At 45.3% G+C, this 22,576-nt stretch overlaps 1 protein-coding gene across 4 annotated transcripts in view; it reads right to left on the bottom strand.

Moving 5' to 3' along the window:
- The window catches only part of dnaaf1 (dynein axonemal assembly factor 1), a 227,973-nt gene that overhangs the window by 35,551 nt on the left and 169,846 nt on the right, over positions 1 to 22,576 (bottom strand). For all 4 annotated transcript variants that reach the window (XM_068049995.1, XM_068049998.1, XM_068049997.1 and 1 more), the window contains 2 exons: positions 16,978 to 17,099; positions 4,561 to 4,727 (listed from right to left, as the gene is read on the bottom strand). In XM_068049995.1, coding sequence (XP_067906096.1) covers positions 4,561 to 4,727; positions 16,978 to 17,099 — 289 coding nt within the window. The remainder of the gene's footprint in view (positions 1 to 4,560; positions 4,728 to 16,977; positions 17,100 to 22,576) is intronic.

Below are 22,576 nucleotides of genomic sequence, written 5' to 3'. Positions count from 1 at the left end.
CATGAAGTCCAGAGTCAATGTTGAAGACTCTCAGCGCAACTCCCTCCTGGCTGTATACCACAGTGCTGCCACCTCTGATGGGTGTGTCCTGCTGGTGGGACAGGACATAACCAGGGATGATGATGGTGGTGTCAGGGACATTGTCTGTAAGGTATGATTCCATGAGTATGACTATGTCAGGATGTTGCTTGACTAGTCTGTGGGACAGCTCTCCCAATTTTGGCACAAGCCCCCAGTAGTTCGTAAGGAGAACCTTGCAGGGTCGACAGGGCTGGGTTTGCCACTGTCATTTCTAGTGCCTAGGTCGATTCCAGGGGGTCCGTCCGGTTTCATTACTTTCCTTCACCTTTGTAGCAGTTTGGTACAACTGCGTGGCTTGCTAGGCCATTTCAAAGGGCATTTAAGAGTCAACCACATTGCTGTAGATCTGGAGTCACGTGTAGGCCAGACCAGGTACGGATGGAATATTTTCTTCCCGAAAGGGCATTAGTGAACCAGATGGGTTTTTACAACAATCGACCATTGGTTTCATCACAGAATTGTTACAGTGCAGAAGGTGGCCATTCGGCCCATAATGTCTGCACTGGCTCTCTGAAAGAGCAACATCCTCAGTTTCATTCCCCTGCTCTCTCCCCATAACCCTGCACATCCTTCCTTTTCATTTAACAGTCTAATTCCCTTTTGAATGCTTCAATTGAACCTGCCTCCACCAAGTTCTCAGGCAGCACATTCCAGACCTTAACCACTCGCTGTGTGAAAAAGTTTTTCCTCATGTCACTTTTGCTTCTCTTACCAAATACTTTAAATCTGTGCCCTCTCGTTCTCGATCCTTTCATGAGTGGGAACTGTTTCTCTCTATCTACTGTGTCCAGACCACTCATGTTTTGAATACCTCTATCAAATCACCTCTCAGCCTTCTCTTCTCCAAGGAAAACAGTCCTAACTTCTACAACCTATCTTCATAACTGAATTTCCTCATCCCTGGAACCATTCTCGTGAATCTTTTCTGTACTGTCTTCAATATCCTCACGTCTTTCCTCAAGTGCGGCACCCAGAATTGGATGCAGTACTCCAGACGAGGCCAAGCTCGTGTCCTATATAAGTTCAACATAACTTCCTTGCTCTTGTACTTCATGCCCCTATTAATAAAGCCCAGGATACTATCTGCTGTATTACCTGTTCTCTCAACCTGTCCCGCCATCTTCAATGACTTATGCACATATACACCTCGGTCCCTCTGCTCCTGCATCCCCTTTAGAACTGTACCCTTTATTTTATATTGTCTCTCCATGTTCTTCCTACCAAAATGAATCACTTCATATTTCTCTGCATTGAACGTCATCTGCCACTTGTCTGCCCATTCCACTAACTTCTCTATGTCCTTTTGAAATTCAACACTATTCTCCTCACAGTTCACAATGCTTCCAAGTTTCATATCATCTGCAAACTTTGAAATTGTGTCCTGTACACCAGGATGAAGGTCATTAACATATATCAGGAAAAGCAAGGGTCCCAACACTGATGGGACCACTCCACTACAAACCTTCTTCCAGCCCAAAAAACATCCATTAACCACTACGCTTTGTTTCCTGTCACTCAGCAAATTTCGTGTCCATGTTGTTACCGTCCCTTTTATTCCATGAGCTACAAGTTTGCTCACAAGTCTGTTGTGTGGCACTGTATCAAATGCCTTTTGAAAGTCCATGTTCACCACATCAACAGCATTGCCCTCATCAACCCTCTCTGTTAACTCCTCAAAGAACTCCAGCAAGTTAGTTAAACATGATTTTCCCTTAAGAAATTCATGCTGGCTTTCCTTAATTAAGTCACATTTGTCCATGGCCACCATTAGACTAGCTTTTAATTCTAGATTTATTAATTTAATTCAAATGTCACCATCTGCCATGGTGGGATTCAAACTTATGCCCCTAGAGCATTAGCCTAGGCATCTGGATTACTAGTCCAGTGACATTACCACTACGCCACCGCCTCCCCTCTTGGCACGATTTAGGGTCTTAGCAACAGATTTTTCAAGGTGTTCAAGTTTACAGAATGTAGCAGGTGGGAGGCCAGCCAGGAGAGCATTGGAATAGTCGAGTCTGAAGGTAACAAAGGCATGGATGAGAGTTTCAGATGGGCTGAGGCAGGGACAGAAACAGGTGATGTTACAGACTTGGTGATTGAAAGGATATAGCGTTGGAAGCTCAGCGTAGGGTCAAATCAGGTTGCAAATGCTCTAGTTCAACCTCAGAACCTGGCCAAGGAAGGTAATGGAGTCAGTGTCCAGAGAACAGAATTTGTGGTGGGAACCACAGAAAAATTGTTTCAGCCTTCCCAATATTTGATTGCAGGCAACTTCTGTTCATCTTCTGTTCTGATGAAAGGTCACAGACCTGAAATGTTGACTCTGCTTCTCTCTCCACAGATGCTTCCAGACCTGAATATTCCCAGTGCTTTCTGTTTTTATTTCAGATTTCCAACATCTGCAGTATTTTGCTTTTAATCTGTTCATTTGTGTTAAATTGTATCTACAATTTGCCTGTCCATTTCACCAATCTGTCTATTCCCCCAAAGACTGTTACTATTCTCTCCCTGCAATCAAATTTTCCAGTTTTGTTTCATCTGCAAACGTTGATATTATGCCCTGTATATCCAAGTCCAGGTCATTAATATACATCAAATAGGGCAGGGATCCCGACACTGACCCCTCCAATTTGAAAAACAACCGTTCACAATTACTCTCTGCTTTCTGTCCGTTAATTAGTCCCATGGACATTTCAGAAGTTACACCAGACCCAAAACTGCTGAGCTGGTGGACTTGCTCCATTGTACACTGAAATGCCACAAACCTGGCCTTTAGGAAAACTCCTGCATGAGCTTGCAGGGGCAAAGCTACAGTGAGCTTCCAATCAAACAACTGATGTAAGAGGAGAGGCAACGAAGGAGGGTCTCCATGCAGCAGGAGTTCCCATGGTGATGGTGGCCTAGTAATCCAGAGGCCCGTGCTAATGCCATGGGGATATGGGTTCAAACACAGAAAGCTAGTGAAATTTAAATTCAATTAATTAATAAAAATTTGGAATTGAGAGCTAGTCTCAGTAATGGTGCCCTGAAACTATCATTGATTGTCATAAAAACCCATCTGATTCACCAATGTCCTTTAGGGAAAGAAATCTGCTGTCCTTACCCAGACTGGCCTACATGTGACTCCAGACCCCAGCAATGTGGTTGACTCCTACTTGCCCTCTGAAAGGACCTAGCAAGCCACTCAGTTATCAACGTCAATTAGGGATGGGAAACAAATGCTGGCCTTGCCAGAGATGCCTACATGCCGTGAAAGAATAAGAAAAATACCCCAAACCTCAGCTGGGACCAGGTATAGCATCAGTGTCAGATATACTTCGCCACAAGTGGGGAGTGGCGCTTGCCTGGGCCCCACACACTATGGAGCGGGGCTTGAGTGGACCCGAAACACTGGGGAGTGGGAATTGCCTGGACCCCCAATGCTGCAGATGGAGGGGAAAGAATTTATAATCTGTGTTTAAAGCAGCATTATTTTCAAAGGAAGCAACCAGGTGGTGTTTTGTGGGATAGAGAGACAACATCTGCTGGCATTTCTGGTGGAGTGCTGTGTGATAATGTAGATGTGCCATTAAATCGCCCATCAACCTGCTCCTGGAGGGCTGTTTCCTGACCGTGCCAACACCATTCGGGTCAATGACAGATTTCCTCATGGGTATAATCCTGATGTAACTGCCTGGTTCATGGCTCTAGTGCATCATCTGGGCTAGAGCTTCTCAAAGTGCTGGGGTTGGGTTGTGAGATTATCTGATGGAGGGCAGTGGCAGTGAGGTTATCCAAGGGGCGAGCGTAATGTGTGAATCTCACTTGTCATTGTTTTGTTCCTCTTGCTGTATGTGTGATTATAATAAAACGACCAATGAGTGAGGGACACTGGCCAATTCCAGCTAGCGTTGGCATTCCGCAAGCTGGGACACAGACAGTCAAAATAGAAGGAAAATATGGATTGGCCTTTTGGAAAGGAATTAAACCATGGAAATGTTATCAGCGCCATCTCAAGATTCCAGTCTAATCAACAGAATGGATTGAATCCTGGAAACAGTGCGATCAGAGAACATATCTTTTTAGCAGAGGAAAACGGATTCACTGGAACAGGACCTGGGGCTTCGCAGGATGAGGCATTGAGGGACCAAGTGTGGCACCAGTTGGAGATAATGACACTGGGACATTCATATACCAAACTATAGGGGGGTGGGGGGTGGCGGTTTCCAAATTAGCACTGTGAGGAGGGGGGTGTTTAATAGGAATTCGGGTCCGAGGTCAACATATTGTGTATGATGTTTCAAACATTCAAGTGAACTGAGGAGACTGTAGTGAGCTCACCAATCTCTGTGCCCCAATTCATGATATACACTCCTGATGTGCAATAGAAACACCAGTTAATACCTCACGTTTAACTGTTTTGGTGTGTGAAGCATGCAGAGTGAAAAATGTGCAGCTCCTTTAAAGATGCTTAGACAACGTCAACTCAGTTTCTACCTCTTTCTTCCATTTCTTGGAGACGACGTTTCTCCTCAGCTTTCCTCTTGATCGCTGACAGAGCATCAAGACTATCCTGGATCTTCTTCCGTTCACTCGTTTCCCATTGCATTCGCTCTTCCTTCTCAGCTTTACATCCTCCTCGAGCCCAGGCCTCTGCACATGCTCTGTCGGAGATCAACGGCATACTGATTAGGACTATTCGCATGTGACTGACAAGTACGAGTTGGGTCAAATGGCCCATTTCCATGCTGTAACTTCCACGTATTTCTATGTAAAAGGCAACAGCATTTCTCAAAACAGAAGTTCTTGTGGTACTGGACTAGTGAGCCAGAGATCCTGAGTTCAAATCCTACGATAGCAAATGTTTTTTCTACAACAACGCACATTACAAGCCAACATGAATACTCCCTCCTTTACATTGTTTGTCTCTCCCTCCACACTTTGTCTCTCCTTCCACAAATTATGCTTCTCTCTCTCCTTTCCCCCCCAGTTTGTGATTCTCTTCCCCCTCCTCCAGTTTTTTTTGATTTATTCATGGGCTGTGGGCATCACTGGCAATTATTGCCCATTCTTAGTTGCACCATGTCCATTTCCCGCACCTCTGCCCTCACCCCTTCCCCTCCCAGAACTGTGACAGGGTTCCCCTTGTCCTCACTTACCACCCCACCAGCCTCCAAAGTATCATCCTCTGCCATCTCCAGCATGTTGCCATCACCAAACACATCTTCCCTTCGCCTCCTGTCGGCACTCCGAAGGATCATTCCCTCTGCAATACCCCAGTCCACTCTTCCATTACTCCCGACACCATGTCCCTTTCCCACAGCACCTTCCCTTGCAATCACAGAAGGTGTAATACCTGCCCTTTACCTCCTCTCTCCTCACCACCCAAGGCCCCCAAACACTCCATCCAGCTGAAGCAGTGATTTACTTTTACTTCCTTCAATTTAGTATTCTGTATTTGCTGTTCACAGTGCGGTCACCCCTACACTGGGGAGACCAAACGTAGATTGGGCAACCGCTTTGCGGAACACCTCCGCTCAGTCCGAAAGCATGACCCCGAGCTTCTGGTTTCTTGTCATTTCAACACACCTCCTTGCTCTCATGCCCACATTTCTGTCCTTGGCCTGCTGCAGTGTTCCAGTGAACCTCAATGCAAGCTCAAGGAGCAACACCTTATCTTTCGATTAGGCATTTAGCCTTGTGGAATCAGCATAGAGTTCAACAATTTCAGAGCATGACTGCCTTTATTTATATTTTTTTAATTTTTTTTTTTAACCATGTGCTGCTTTTGGACAGATCTGCTCATTATTCTGCTATTAACACTCTCTCTGGACTAATGCTTTGTCTTTCACCACAAGCATTAACACACTCTTTGCCTTTGTCCCATGACAGCTTTGTTATTTAATCTCTCCTGTCCTCTGCCCTATCAAACACCTTCCCTTTTGTTCTCTTCCCCACCAACCGTCCCACTGCACTTTCATCTGCTTAAAACCTAATTCTTTTCTAACCTTTGCCAGTTCTGGTGAAAGGTCACAGACCTGAAACGTTAACTCTACTTCTCTCGCCACAGATGCTGCCTGACCTGCTGAGTATTTCCAGCACTTTCTGATTTCATTTCAGAGTTCCAATATCTGCAGTATTTTGCTTTTATTTTAGTTAAGTAGCCACATCCTGGACCATTGTCAGTTACCACAGGGAGGAAGGTCTATGTCTCCCAACAGATGCAAGATGTGAGAAAGTTTTAGCTTAAAAGTAGCTCTCCGGAGAGACAGAAAATGTATCAGTACAAAACATTACCAAAGCCTGTCCGGCTGGGAGCTGGGAGAAAATCCAGAATGCCAAAAAGGTGCCCTGCAGAGAATTTGAAGTGATCCCCTGCAATCAGACTGAAATTTCAACCAACAGAGAAATCTACAGACAACCAGGCCTGCTATTTTAAAGAAAAATTGACCTCTGAGAAGATTCAACAGGTCTGCTGTGAATCCCTTCAAACCATTTATCTTGTTTCCTCTATGTCTCTTCTTGTGTGAGTGTGTGAGTGTGTGTGTGTGAGTGTGTGAGTGTGTGAGTGTGTTTGTGTGTGAGTGTGTGTGAGTGTGCGTGCGCATGCAAGTGAATGCGTGTGAGGGTGCTGTTGCAACCATTTCGGGAGTGAATATTTGCTCAATAAATAATTAATCCTCTGTTTTAAACCTATAAGAAAATTTGTCACTGTCTGTTCATTTGACAAATAAAACACAGTAAGGTTAAAACCCTAGTAACAAAAACACTTGCTCTGGTCAGGTGGGAGTTAAACAGTGTTGACCAACCACACCCCTCACTATGTGGCTGGAACATTACTTAATGTGAAACCTGTTGCTGGTGCTGAGCAACAATTCGTCAAGACGTGGAGATCTGAACTACTGAATATGAAGAACTTCCTCCGCTCCATTTATGACCAAGTTAACACGTAGATTTCAGGCATAAAAAGGGAACTCGTTTCAGAGGGAAGACTCTAGGTAAAAGCAAAGTGTGATTGAGTAACTGGGAGGGAGAATCAACGCCAAGTTGAAAATACCTCTGCTAAACCCCCTGACATGTGCCCATGTATTTCCCATGTTATAGTTGGTGAGTGAGTGAGCCTGATAAATGGAGTAGACCATCGGTCCTTTGAGCCTGCTCCGCCATTCAATAAGTTCATGGCTGAACTGATCACTCCTCATTTTCACCTACCCCTGATAACCTTCCACCTCTTTGCTTATCAAGAATCTATCTACCTCTGCCTTAAAAATATTCTAAGATTCTGCTTCCACTACCTTTTGAGGAAGAGAATTCCAAAGACTCAGAGAAAATATTTCTCCTCATCTCTGTCTTAAATAGGCGATCCTTTATTTTTAAACAGAACCCCTAGATCTAGATTCTCCCACAAGGGGAAACATCCTTTCCACATCCACCCTGTCAAGACCCCTCAGGGTCTTATATGTTTCAATCATGTCGCCACTTACTCTTCTAAATTCCAGCGGATACAAGCCTAGCCTGTCTAATCTTTCCTCGTATGTGAAGAGAACGGGAGAGTAGGATTAGACTGCGTGGAATATTAAAGGGTTCAGGGAGTGTGTGGATGAGAGGGATTAGTCTGCTACTGGTTTGCGTGAATAAAAAGACAAAGGCAGTCATAGTTGATCAAAGTGCTTGCTTCTGGTTGAATAATCTGGCGATACGATTATGAATTGTGGGCATTTATGGTGAAGATATCCCGGATTATCGTTTCTAAAAGCTTTTCCACCACTGAGGTTAAACTGTAGTTGCTGGTTTTAACCCTCTTTTTTTTTGAACGAGGTTCAACATTTTCAATTCTCCAGTCTTCTGGCACAACCCACATATCTAAGGAGGAGTGGAAAATTATGGCCAGTGCTTCCGCAATTTCCTCCCTTACTTCCCTCTATATCCTCGGATGTATCCCATCCGGTTCTGGTGACTTGTCAAACTTAAGTAGAACCAACCTTACTAATAGCTCCTCTTAATCAATTTTTAGCTAATCCAGTGTCTCGACTTCCTCTTCTTTTCTTTTTCCACCCATGCCATGGTGCCAAAATGACACTTATGAAAGTCACAAATGACATCCTATGTGACTATGACAAAGGCAAGTTATTCCTCCTTATCTTTAGACATGTCTGCAGCCTTTGACACAGCTGACCACACCATTCTCCTCCAATGCCTCTCCATTGTCATTCAGCTGGGTGGGACTGCAACTTGCCTGGTTCCGTTCTTATATATCTAATTGTAGACAGATAATCGTCATTGATGGCTTCTCTTCCCATTTCCACACAATTCCCTCTATCCTTGACCCCCTCCTATTACTCATCTACATGCTGCCCTTAAGCAACACCATCCGAAAAGACATCAGTTTCCACATGCATGCTGATGACGCCCAGCTCTAGCTCACCAGCACCTCTCTTGACCCCTCCACTGTCTCTAAATTGTCAGACTGCTTATCCGATATTCCGTAAAATAACAGCAAAATGCTGTGGATGCTGGAAACCTGAAATAAAAACAGAAAGTGATGGAAATACTCAGCAGGTCTGGCAGCATCTGCGAAGAGAGAAACAGAGTTAACATTTCAAGTCTGTGACCTTTCATCAGAACTGGCAAAGGTTAGAAACATAACACGCTTTGAGCAAGTAGGGTGACGGGGGGAGGGGGTGTGGCGAAGAACAAAAGGGAATGTGTATGTTAGAACACAGGGCAGGAGAGATTAAATGGCAAAAATGTCACAGAACAAAGGCAAAGGGAGTGCTAACTGTTGTATGAAAAGACAAATCATTAGTCTAGAGAGAGTGTTAATAGCAGAATAATCTCCTCCAGCCCTCCAAACCTCAGATATCTGTGCTCCCCCAATTATGGCCTCTTGAGCGTACCCAATTTTAATCGCTCCACCATTGGTGGCCCTGCTTTCAGCTGCAGAGTCCCTAAGCTCTGGAACTCCCTGCCTAAACCACTCTGCCTCTCTTTCCTCCTTTAAGACACTCCTTAAAACCCACCTCTTTGACCAATCTTTTGCTCATCTGTCCGAATATCTTTATGTGGCTAGGTGTCATATTTTGTGTTATAATGCCTCTGTAAAGTGCCTTGGGACATTTTATTACATTAAAGGGGTTGTATAAATATAATCTGTTGTTTCACTATGACTTTGGCAGCATTTTCTTCCTTGGTATAAACAGATTCAAAGTACTCATTTAGTACCTCACTTTATTTATCCGTATAAAGACTGGGATAGCAACAGCGTAAAAAGCAGAGAGGAGGAAGAGTTTTTCAGGTGCGTTCAGAAGAATTTTCTTGATCAGTATGTTTCTGGCCCAATGTGGAAGGGAGGCTTTGCTGGATCTGGTTCTAGGGAATGAGGTGGGTCAAGTGAATCAATTGTCAGTAGGCGAACATTTAGGGAACAATGATCACGGTATCACAAGGTTTCAATTAGCTATGGAAAAGGACAAAGAGCAATTTAGAGTAAAACTACTTAATTAGAGGAGGGCCAATTTCAATGCGGTGAGAACGGACCTGTCCTGAGTAAATTGGAATCAAAGATTGGCAGGCAAAACTGTAACTAACAGGCTGACTTCAAAGCCGTACAGTCGACGTACATTCCAATAAGAGGGAAAGGTAAGACAAACAAAGCCAGAGCTCACCGGATGACGAAAGAGAGAGAATAAGATGAAGCAGAAAAAAGGTGCATATGACAAATATCAGGCTGATAATACAAGAGAGAACTAGGCTGAACATAGAAAGTTCAAAGGAGAAGTGAAAAAGGAAACAAGAGAAAGAAAGAAAGTGTTTACCTGGGAGCGGAGCGGCGGCTGGCGGACCTGCGTGGAAGCTGATCCGGAGCTGGAAATAAAGAGCGGGGCTCGAGACCCTCTTTCACTTACCTGGCAGCGGAGCAGCGGCAGACTCAGCATGCGCTGAGACTCAAAAAGAGCAAAACAAACTTAGTGACATCACGGGAATTCTGCAAGGTGATTGGTTGGGTAAGTAACAGCTGTTAGTGCATTTAAATTGCTTAAAAAAGGGGAAAGTTTTTTTAAAAAAAACCTCAAATGATAAGGTGAGTAGTACTATTTAAATTAGTGCAATTTATTAAGGACTTTAGATTGTACTGGGTAGTGTTTGGAGTAGAACAAGACCCCCAGTGTAATTAGTATTTTTTAAAGGGAGTAACTAAATTAATTTAAAGGTAAGTCATGGCAGGAGAGCTCAGCCCCATGATATGCTCTTCCTGCGCTATGTGGGAAATCAGGGACGCTTCCAGTGTGCAGGAAGTGTATCCATCTGCAGCTACTGACTACCCGCATTATGGAGCTAGAGCTGCGGGTGGATTCACTGTGGAGCATCCACGTTGCTGAGGACGTCATGGATCGCATGTTTAGTGAGGTGGTCACACCACAGGTAATGGCTGCACAGGCAGAAAAGGGACGGGCGACCACCAGGCGGAGTAGTAGGTGCAGGCAGATAGTGCAGGAGTCCCCTGTGGCCATCCCCTTCTCAAACAGATATACCACTTTGGATACTGTTGGGAGGGATGGCCACCCATGGGAAAGCAGCAACAGCCAGGTCTGTGGCACCAAGGATGGCTCTGCTGCACAGCAGGGGGGAAAAAGGAGTGGAAGAGCTATAGTGACAGGGGGTTCTATCGTAAGGGGTACAGATAGGCGTTTCTGTGGCCGCAAACGTGACTCCAAGATGGTATGTTGCTTCCCTGGTGTTAGGGTCAAGGATGTCATGGAGCGGCTGCAGGACATTCTGAAGAGGAAGGGTGAGCAGCCAGAGGTCGTGGTTCACATTCGTACCAACGACATAGGTAGAAAAAGGGATGAGGTCCTGCAACAAGAATTTAGGGAGCTAGGTGGCAGATTAAAAAGCAGGACCCCTAAGGTTGTAATCTTTGGATTACTCCCGGTGCCACATTCTAGTGAGTTTAGAAATAGGCAGAGCAGATGAATGCGCAGCTGAGGAGATGGTGCAGGAGGGAGGGCTTTAGTTTCCTGGATCACTAGGTCTGTTTCTGGCAAAGGTGGGACCTGTACAAGTTGGACAGGTTGCAGCTGAACTGGTATGGGACAAGCATCCTTGCTGGGAGATTTGCTAGTGCTGCTGTGAGGGGTGGGGGTTTAAACGAATTTGGCAGGGAGTTGGGATACAGAGTGGAGGTACAGTAGGGGGTAATACAGAACAGAAAGTGAGCCTGCCTGGAAGGCACAGCAAATATAGACCTGGTAAGGCATAAGGGAAAAATGCAAGGTTGGATTGCATCTATTTCAATGCAAGGAGTCTTACTAGTAAGGCAGATGAATTGAGGGCGTTGATTAGCACATGGGATTATGATATTATTGCTATCACAGGGACATGGTTGAGGGAGGGACAGGACTGGCAGCTCAATATTCCAGGGTATAGAATCTTCAAGCGCAACAGGAGAGGGGATAAAAGAGGAGGTGGCATTGCACTGTTGATCAAGGAGGGATGACCTTACTGCAGTAAGGAGGGATGACATCTTAGAAGGTTCCTCAAATGAGGCCATTTGGGTAGAACTTAAAAACAAAAAGGGGGCAATCACTTGGCTGGGTGTGTACTACAGGCCTCCAAACAGTCAGGAAGAGATAGAGGAGCAGATATGTAGGTAAATCTCAGAGAGGTGTAAAAATAATAGGGTAATAATAGTAGGGGATTTCAACTTCCTCAATATTAACTGGGATAGTCGTAGTGCGAAAGACTTAAAAGGGGTGGAATTCTTAAATGCAAACAGGAGAGCTTTTTGAGCCAGGACATAGAAAGTCCGACAAGAGAATGGGCGGTACTGGACCTAATCCAAGGGAGTGAAGCCGGTCAAGTGGTAGAAGTGTCAGTGGTGGAGCATTTCGGGGATAGTGACCATAACTCTGTAAGATTTAAGGTAGTTATGGAAAAGGACAAAGATGGACCAGAAATAAAGGTACTGAATTGGGGGAAGGCCGATTTCAATATGATAAAACAGAATCTGGCCAAAGTGGACTGGGAGCAGCTTCTTGTAGGAAAGTCTACATCACATCAGTGGGAGTCATTCAAAGAGAAAATTGTGAGAGTTCAGAGCCAACATGTACCCTTTAAGGTGAAGGGTAGGACTAACAGGCCCATGGAACCCTGGGTGTCAAGGGATATACAGGATTGGATCAGGGAAAAAAAAGGAGGCTTATGGCAGATCCCAAGTGCTGAAAACAGCAGAGACACTGGAGGAGTATAGAAAGTGTTGGGTGGCACTTAAAAAAGTAATGAAGAAAGCGAAGAGGGGACATGAAAAAACACTGGTGGGCAAGATAAATGAAAATCCAAGGCGTTTTATAAGTATATTAAGGGCAAGAGGATAACCAGGGAAAGAGTAAAGCCCTTTAGGGACCAATGAGGCAATCTTTGTGTGGAGCCGGAGGACACAGGTGAGGTTTTGAATGATTACTTTTCATCTGTGTTCACTATGGAGAAGGACGATGTAGGTGTAGAGATCAGGGAGGGGAATGGTGATACACCTGAACATATTAGCATCGAAAGGGAGGAAATATTAGCTGTTTTAGCGGGCTTAAAAGTAGATAAATCCGCAGGCCCAGATGAGATGTATCCCAGGCTGTTATGTGAGGCAAGGGAGGAGATAGCAGGGGCTTTAACACAAATTTTCAAATCCTCTCTGGCCACAGGAGAGGTACCAGAGGACTGAAGGACAGTGAGTGTGGTACCATTATTCAAGAAGGGTAGTAGGGATAAACCAGGTAATTACAGGCCGGTGAGTCTAACATCAGTGGTTGGGAAAATATTGGAAAAAATTCTGAGGGACAGGATTAATTTCTATTTGGAGAGGCAGGGATTAATCAGGGATAGTCAGCATGGCTTTGTCAGGGGGACATCGTGTCTAACTAACTTGATTGAATTTTGTGAGGAGGTGACTAGATGTGTGGATGAGGGTAAAGCAGTAGATTAGATTAGATTAGATTAGAGATACAGCACTGAAACAGGTCCTTCGGCCCACCGAGTCTGTGCCGAACATCAACCACCCATTTATACCAATCCTACACTAATCCCATATTCCTACCACACATCCCCACCTGTCCCTATATTTCCCTACCACCTACCTATACTAGTGACAATTTATAATGGCCAATTTACCTATCAACCTGCAAGTCTTTTGGCTTGTGGGAGGAAACCGGAGCACCCGGAGAAAACCCACGCAGATACAGGGAGAACTTGCAAACTCCACAGGTAGTACCCGGAATCGAACCCAGGTCCCTGGAGCTGTGAGGCTGCGGTGCTAACCACTGCGCCACTGCACCGCCCTATGTAGTATACATGGATTTCAATAAGGCTTTTGATAAGGTCCCACATGGGAGATTGGTTAAGAAGGTAAGAGCCCATGGGATCCAGGGTAATTGGCAAATTGGATCTAAAACTGGCTTAGTGGCAGGAGGCAGAGGGTGATGGTCGAGGGCTGTTTTTGCGATTGGAAGCCTGTGACCAGTGGTGTACCACAGGGATCGGTGCTGGGACCCTTGCTGTTTGTAGTGTACATTAATGATTTAGACTGGAATATAGGAGATATAATCAGTACGTTTGCAGATGACACGAAAATTGGTGGTTTTGTAAATAGTGAGGAGGAAATCCTTAGATTACAGGGAGATATAGATGGGCGGAGCAGTGGAAAATGGAATTTAAGCCTGAAAAGTGTGAGGTAATGCATTTTGGGAGAACTAACAAGGCAAGGGAATATACAATGGATGGTCGGACCATAGGAAGTACAGAAGGTCAGAAGGACCATGGTGTACTTGTCCATAGATCACTGAAGGCAGCAGCACAGGTAGATAAGGTGGTTAGGAAGGCATATGGGATACTTGCCTTTATTAGCCGAGGCATAGAATATAAGAGCAGGGAGGTTATGATGGAGCTATATAAAATGCTTGTTAGGCCACAGCTGGAGTACTGTGCACAGTTCTGGTCACCACACTATAGGAAGGATGTGATTGCACTGGAGAGGGTGCAGAGGAGATTCACCAGGATGTTGGCTGGGCTGGAGCATTTCAGCTATGAAGAGAGACTGAAAATGCTAGGGTTGTTTTCCTTGGAGCAGAGAAGGCTGAGGGGGGACATGATTGAGGTGTACAAAATTATGAGGGGCATTGATAGGTTAGATAGGAAGAAACTTTTTCCCTTAGCAGAGGGGTCAAGAACCAGTGGGGATAGATTTAGGGTAAGGGGCAGGAGGTTGAGGGGGGGGATTTGAGGAAAAATATTTTCACCCAGAGGGTGGTTGAGATCTGGAACGCACTGCCTGAAGAGGTGGTGGAGGCAGAAACCCTCACAACATTTAAGAAGTATTTAGATGAGCACTTGAAACACCATAGCATACAAGGATAGGGGCCAAGTGCAGGAATATGGGATTAGAATAGTTGGGTGCTGGATGGCTGGCACAGACACGATGGGCCGAAGGGCCTGTCTCTGTGCTGTATAACTCTGTGATTCTATGACTCTAAGTATGAGAAAAGACTGGCCAACGCAAAATGGAATCCAAAAGTCTTCTGTAGGCATATAAATAGTAAAAGGGTGGTAAGTGGAAGCGTGAGGCCGATTAGAAACCACAAAGGGAATCCACGTATGGAGGCAGAGGGCATGGCTGAGATACTAATTGAGTAGTTTGCGTCTGTCTTTACCAAGGAAGACGCTGCCAAAGTCATAATGAAGGAGGAGGTAACTGAGACACTGGAAAAAGCTGCCTGTACTTAAAGTTGATAAATCACTAGGGCCTGATGGGATGCATCTGAGGATACTGAGGGAAGTGAGGGAGGGAATTGCAGAGGCACTAGCCATAATTTTCCAATCCTCCTTAGATACAGGGATAGTACCAGAGGACCGGAAAATTGGAAATGTTACATCCTTGTTCAATAAAGGGTGCAAGGATAAATTTAGCAACTATAGGCCACTCAGTCAGTTTAACCTCGGTGGTGAGAAAACTTTTAGAAATAGTAATTTGGGACAAAATTAACAGTCACTTGGTCAAGTGTGGATTAATTAAGGAAAGCTAGCATGGATTTGTTAAAGGCAAATTGTGTTTAGTTAACAGTTTTTTGATGAGGTCACAGAGAACGTTGATGAGGGTAATTGGGACAAAATTAACAGTCACTTGGTCAAGTGTGGATTAATTAAGGAAAGCTAGCATGGATTTGTTAAAGGCAAATTGTGTTTAGTTAACAGTTTTTTGATGAGGTAACAGAGAAAGTTGATATGGGTAATGCAGTAGGTGTGGTGTACATGGACTTCCAAAAGGCATTTGATAAAGTGCCACATAATAGGCTTGTCAGCAAAGTTGAAGCCCATGAAATAAAAGGGACAGTGGCAGCATGGATATGAAGTCGGCTGAGTGACAAGAAACAGAGAGTAGTGGTGAACAGTTGATTTTCAGAGTGGAGAAAGTTATACAGTTGGGTTTCCCAGAGGTCAGTACTAGGACCACTGCTTTGCTTGATTTATATTAATGACCTAGACTTGAGTGTACAGGGCACAGTTTCAAAATCTGCAGATGACACAAAACTTGTAAGTATTGTGAACTGTGAGGAGGATAGTGATGGACTTCAAGAGGATATGGACAGGCTGGTGGAATAGGCAAACATGAAATTGAACGCAGAGGAATGTGAAGTGATGCATTTTGGTTGGAAGAATGAGCAGAGGTAATATAAACTAAAGGGTACAATTCTAAAGGGGGTGCAGGAACAGAGGGACCTGGTATTGTATGTGCACAAGTCATTGAAGGTGGCAGGGCAGGTTCTGAAAATGATTAATAAGGCATACGAGATCCTGGGCTTAATAAAAAGAGGCATAGAGTACAGAAGCGGCACAGTGGCGCAGTGGTTAGCACCGCAGCCTCACAGCTCCAGCGACCCGGGTTCGATTCTGGGTACTGCCTGTGCGGAGTTTGCAAGTTCTCCCTGTGACCGCGTGGGTTTTCGCCGGGTGCTCCGGTTTCCTCCCACAGCCAAAAGACTTGCAGGTGATAGATTGGCCATTGTAAATTGCCCCTTGTGTAGGTAGGGAATATGGGATTACTGTAGGGTTAGTATAAATGGGTGGTTCTTGGTTGGCACAGACTCAGTGGGCCGAAGGGCCTGTTTCAGTGCTGTATCTCTAAATAAAAAAAATAAAGAAGCAAGGAAGTTATATAGAACCTTTATAAAATACTGGTTCGACCTCAACTGGAGTATTGTATCCAATTCTGGACACCACACTTTAGCAAGGATGTGAAGGCATTAAAGAGGGTGCTTAAAAGATTTCCGAGAACGTTTCCAGGGACGAGGGACTTCACGTATGTGGATAGATAGGAGAAGTTGGGGTTGTTCTCTTTTGAGAGGAGTAGGTTGAGAAAAAATTTGATAAAGTCATTCAAAATCATGAGGGGACTAGACAGAATAGATAGAGAGATACTTTTCTCATTGGCAGAAGGGTTGAGAACCAGAGGACACCAGTATGAGGTGGCAAAAGAACCAATGGTGACATGAGGACAAACTTTTTTATGCGGTGAGTGGTTAGGATCTAGAATGCATTGCTTGACAGCAAGTTAGAGGCAGATTCAATCATGGCTTTCAAATGGTACTTGGATAAGGACCTGAAGAGAAAAAAAATCAATGGCTTGGAGGAAAGGCAAGGGAGTGGGACTAGCCTAGCTGCTCTTACAGAGAGCTGGCATGGACACAAAGGGCTGAATGGCCTCCTCTGTGCCACAGTCATTCTATGATTCCATGCCTCATTCCCCACTATAATATGCAGCAGTGGAGTCCTCACTGGCCTGCTCAATGAGTAATTCTTTTGATCCATTGTCTATCTCTTGCTTCGAATACATGTGGCTTGAGCCGACCCAAGTGCTGCTCATTAATGTACCTGTCTTTCGGAAAAACTGGTCTATCATCCAGGTATGTCAGCTGGTGCAGGCGCACAGTCAACACCTTCCTGTAGTTAGAGATTTTCTTGACGACCTCATTCCCCATCAGGTTCAACACATGCTGTGAAAAGCAGAGTGAAAAACATGCTTTATAGAAGGCATCAGGCAGGACGCCAGGCTGTGCAGTGTCTCACTACTTCTATCACACTAAAAACAATGAATGCAGACAATGGCCAGAGAATAAATCACCACCCAGAGATTTTCGTGAGGTCATTAAACAACTTCAACATTCTATCACAAACCTTCTATCATTTCTTCGGATGCACAAGACCAAACTACGGATAAGTTCAGTGTTTTGAAAATATATCTATTGAAGATGTACAATCTCCCGGGCACAGCTCATGGTAAATCAGACATAGTTTCCTCTTTTACCAGTCCGCTGCCTTCATTTTGCAGCTGCTGCTGCTCAGATTCTGTCCAATTCGACTCCCAACTCTTTCCTTTCTCCTCTGCCAATCCTCCCTGCACCTTTGTGCTTTTTTGTTTCTTTTGCCCTCTCTCCTTTTGCAGTTCATGATGTGGCAGGGAAGGTATGGGCCACATTTTCTGGTGACCAGTGCAGAGAATTCTGACTTGCTGGGCTCAGCAGCTCTCTTCTCCCCCTGCCCGTCCATCTTGCTTTCTACTCTTCACCTATCCCATAAATTATTTTCTGCTCCAAGTCCAGTACATCCATTCACCTCAGTTTTCACAGACCTACATTGGCAACACATCGGTTTAAAAATTCTCATCCTGATGTTCAAACCACTCCATGATGTGGTCCTTCCCTATTTCTTGTAACCTCCTCCAGCCCTACCTCGCACAAGTCATACCTAGCATAAAGGAAGGTGGTTGTGGTTGCTCAAGGCCAATCATCTCAGTCCCAGGACATCACTGCAGGAGTTCCTCATTACAGTGACCTAGGCCCAATCGTCTTCAGCTGCTTCATCAATAACCTTCCTTTAACAGAAAGTCAGAAGTGGTGATGTATGCTGACGATTGCACAGTGTTCAATACCATTCGCAACTCCTCAGATACTGAAGTAGTCTGTGCCCATATACAGCAAGACCTGGACAACACTGAGGCTTAGTCTTATAAAAGGCAAGTGACACTTGTTGCACACAAGTGTCAGGCAATGACCATCTTGAACAAAAGAGAATCTAACCAACTGCCCTCAACATTCAACAGCATTACCTTCACTGAATCCACCCCCATCAACATCCTAGGGGTCACCATTGACCAGAAACTTAACTGGACCAACCATTTAAATACTGTGGTTATAAGAGCAGTTCAGAGGCTGGGAATTCTGTAGCGAGTAACTCACCTCCTGACTCCCAAAGCGTGCCCACCATCTGCAAGGCACAAGTCAGGAGTGTGATGGAATACTCTCCACTTGCCTGGATGAGTGCAGCTCCAACAATACTCAAGAAGCTCAACACCATCCAAGGTGTAGCAGCCCACTTGATCGGCACCCCTGTCCACCACCTTCAACATTCACTCCCTCCACAACCAGTGCACAGTGGCAGCAATGACTGCCACCTACAAGATGCACTGCAGTAACTTGCCCAGGCTTCTTTCACAGCAAGTTCCAAACTGCGACCTCTACCACTTACAAGTACAGGGCAACAGATGCATGGGAACACTACCACCTAGAAGTTCCCCTCCAAGTCACATCCTATCCTGACATGGAACTATATCACCGTTCCTTCACTGTCGCTGGGTCAAAATCCTGGAACTCCCTTCCTAACAGAATTGTGGGTGAACCTACCCCTCAGGGACTGCAGCGGTTCAAGAAGGTGGCTCACCACAACTTTCTCAAGGGCAATTAGGGATGGGCAATAAATGCTGGCCTTGCCAGTGACATTCACATCATAAGAATGAATTTTAAAAAGCCAGAGATATCTGCCCTCCTTTGGTCTTTTGAGTATCTGTGATTTTTACCATTGGTGGCTATGCCTTCAGTTGCAGAGATCCTAAGTTCTGGAATTTCCTTGCTAAACTTCTCGACCTCGCTGTCCTCTGTTAAGACAATCCTTAAAAACTGACCAAACTTTTAGTCATCTGCCCAAATATCTCCTTACATGCTCAGTGTCACATTTTGTTCGATAACACTGCTGTGAAACGTGTTGGAACATTTTACTAGGTTAAAGGCATGATATAAAGTCCAGTTGTTGTTGTTGTATCAGCTCCCCAACCTGTTCCCCTGGATATTTCCTAGCATCAGTTCCTCCCTCCTCATTAGCCCCACCCTCTCTCCTTTGCCCATTTCTTGCTGCACATTCTCCTGCTGCTAACAAATGGAAGGGACTCAAGAAATCATGAAAAGAAATTTGAAGAAAATAATCTAGCAAAAAAGAGTCTCCAAGCAGAAAGCATTTGATTAACAATAACAACTTGTATTGATATAGTGCCTTTAACGTCCCAAGGTGCTCCGCAGAGGCATTATAAAACGAATATGACACCAAGTCACAGATGACCAGAAACGTGATCAAAGACACAAGTTTGAAGGAACATCTTAAAAAAGGATAGTGAGGTAGAGAGGCAGAGAGGTTTAAGGAGGGAATTCCTGAGCTAAGGGCCAAGGTAGCTGAAGGCTCAGCCACCAATGTTGAAATTGGGGACGCTCAAGTGGCCAGAATTAGAGGAGCATAGGTATCTCGGAGGGTTGCAGGGCTGAAGAAGATTACAGATTACAGAGACAGGAAGAGGAAGGGATTTGAAAACAAGAGTGAGAATTTAAAAATTGATGTGTTGCTTAACCAGGAGCCAGTGCAGGTCAGCACGCATGGGAGGGGTGGGGGGGCGCATGCAATTGGACATGGTGCGAGTTAGGACACGGGCAGCAGAATTTTGGATGACCCCAGGTTTATGGAGGGTTTTTATATGGGAGGCTGGCTAAGAGTAAATTGGAAAAGTCAAGTCTAGAGGTAACAAAGGCATGGATGAGGGTTTCAGCAGCATATGAGCTGAGGCAGAGGTGGTGTGGGGCAATGTCAGGGAGGTGGAAATAGGTAGTGTTTGTGATGGTGTGAATATCTGGTTGGAAGCTCTTCTTTCAGTCAAATATGAAACCAAGGTTGCGAACAGTCTGGTTTAGTCTCAGACAGTTGTCAGGTTGAGGGATGCAGTCAGTAGCTAGGGACCAAACACAATGGCTTCTTCCCAATATTTAATTGGAGGAAATTTCTTCTCATCTGGTACTGGATGTCAGACAAACAGTCTTTTAACTTAGCAACAGTAGAGGAACTGAGAGGGTGGTGGTGAGGTAGAGCTGGGTGTTGTCAGCGTACATGTGAAAAATAATGCTGTGCTTTCAGATGATGTCGCCGAGGGGCAGCATGTAGATGAAAAATAGCAGGGGGTCAAGGATAGATCCTTGTGGGACACCAGAGGTAACAGTGCGGGAGCACCAGGAGAACCATGGCAGGTGGTTCTATGGTTATGATTAGATAGGTAAGAATGGACCCAGGAAAGTGCAGTCCCACCCAGCTGGATGCAGGTGAGGGGCAAGGTAGGGGGATAGTGCAATCAACCATGTCAAAGGCTGCAAATAGGTCAAGAAGGAGGAGGAGGGATAGTTTATCTTTGTTACAGTCAAATTGGATGTCATTTGTGACTTTGATAACAGCCATTTCGGTACTGTGCTAGAGTGGAAAGCCAACAGGATGGATTCAAACATGGGGCTGAATCGTATGAGTGCGCTGCGGATGCGCCATTCCTGAGCCCCCGCGATGTTACATGCGGGGGCTCATTTAAATAGAGAAGGCGGAGTGGCCTCCCCTGATGATGTAGAGGGGGCGGCCTCCGCGTCCCCGGCAATGGCGTCCGGGGCCATTTTTACAGGGCTTTAAGCCCTTACAGATAAGTTTAATTTTTAAAGGGTACATATGAACGATTTTTAATACATCTAAAAATAAGTGATGGAGGCCCATCCCCAACCCTGCCAATGGCCATTTCAGGTAATGAAATGACCATCAGTTGAGTGGTCAAATACCTGAACTTCCCCCCCACAACCTTCAATCTGTTGTCCTTCAACCCTTCCCACCATCCCCACATCCAATAAAAATTAATTTCCCTGCTCCTCCACCCCTCCCGCCCTGAAAATTTTATTCCTCCCCCTTCCCACCAGGTTCTCACCCAGAACTCCAAACAGAGTTCCAAAGGCACGCGGAGCACGAACGGCAGCCATAATATTGGAGTGGGATGGCTGCCGCCTGCAAGTAAGTTGATTTAAATAAGTGAAATGTTTATCTACATATGCTAATGAAGGGCCCTCTGCCACGTGGGGGTGGGAGGGGGGACGGCACCGAGGTCCCGCTGCCGCCGGTAATATGTGGCGGGCCCTTCTCGACATTTCAGGTCGAGGCAGGCCTCTCCCCGCAGCATTTTACCGGCCCACGCGCAGCGACCCATGGCGTCGAGAGGCCAGTAAAATTCAGCCCATGGAGTTCCAGGAAGGATGGGCACAGATTTAGGAGGCGACACCATGTTCAAGGTCTTGGGAGGAAAAGGAGGTTGGCAATGGAGCGTTAGTTTGCAAGTATGGTGGGGTCAAGGTGTTTTTTGAGGAGAGAGGTGATGATAGCAGATTTAAAAGAGATGGAGATGGAGACAGTACATGAGGAGAGAGAACCATTAACAATATCAGCTAACATGGGATCCAGGAAGCGAAGTTGGGGAGGGAACGGTAGTTTAAAGCGAATCGGGCCGAGAGAGCAGGGAGCGGGCCTCATGAACAATATGAGCTCGGAAACGGCATGAGAGGTAATCGGAGAGAAAGTAGAGAAAGAAAAAAGTTCAGGGGAGCTTTAGAGGAAGTTTGGCCTGGTGGCTGGGGGACGGGAGGGATGCGGTAGAGGCAGCTGATTGGATGGTCTCAATTTTAGTGGCAAAGAAGTCCACAAGCTCGTTGCACTTGTTGTTGGAGGTGAGGGTGGAGGAGACGGGGAGAGGGGTTTAAGAAGACAGTTTGTAGTACAGAAAAGAAACCAGAGACTACCTTTGCATTCCAGGATAATCCTGGAATAGTGAGAAGTGCTTGGAGGTGAGAACAGGACCCAATAGTGCTTTATGTGATTCAGTCAGATCTGATGGTGAATGGCTAAACCAGTTATCTGCCACATCCATTCAAGTCTGCATCCCTTTGGACTGAAGGGAGCGGAGATGAGGGTTGTACCAGGTGGAACAGCCGAGTGAGAGAAAGTAATGGTCTTAGTGGGGAGAAGAGCATCAAAGGTGGAGGTGAGGTTATGGTTGAGCATATCGGTAGTTGCAGAAATGTTGTGGTGAATGGAAGCCCAAAGGCTAGACAGTTTGGAGTTTGAAAGTGCACTTTTGAAGTGAAATGGGAGAAAGTTGTTTCCAGGGGCAGACACAAAGAAGTATGGTTTGGAAGTGAAAGTGGGATATGGGTGGAGAGCAAGGCACTCTCTAATTTTTTTTGCTGTGCACTGTCTATTAATTTAAGTGCGCGACACTTTAAATTTTTTTTTGTGCACTAGCGAATGCGCAGTACCCTAACGGACATGACTTGCACGTGGCTACATTCGGATTGCTGCT

This window comes from Heterodontus francisci, chromosome 17 (assembly GCF_036365525.1).
Source record: "Heterodontus francisci isolate sHetFra1 chromosome 17, sHetFra1.hap1, whole genome shotgun sequence".
NCBI lineage: Eukaryota > Metazoa > Chordata > Chondrichthyes > Heterodontiformes > Heterodontidae > Heterodontus > Heterodontus francisci.
The sequence above is the reverse complement of the archived record's forward strand: the minus strand, read 5'-3'. Positions and strand labels throughout refer to the sequence as shown.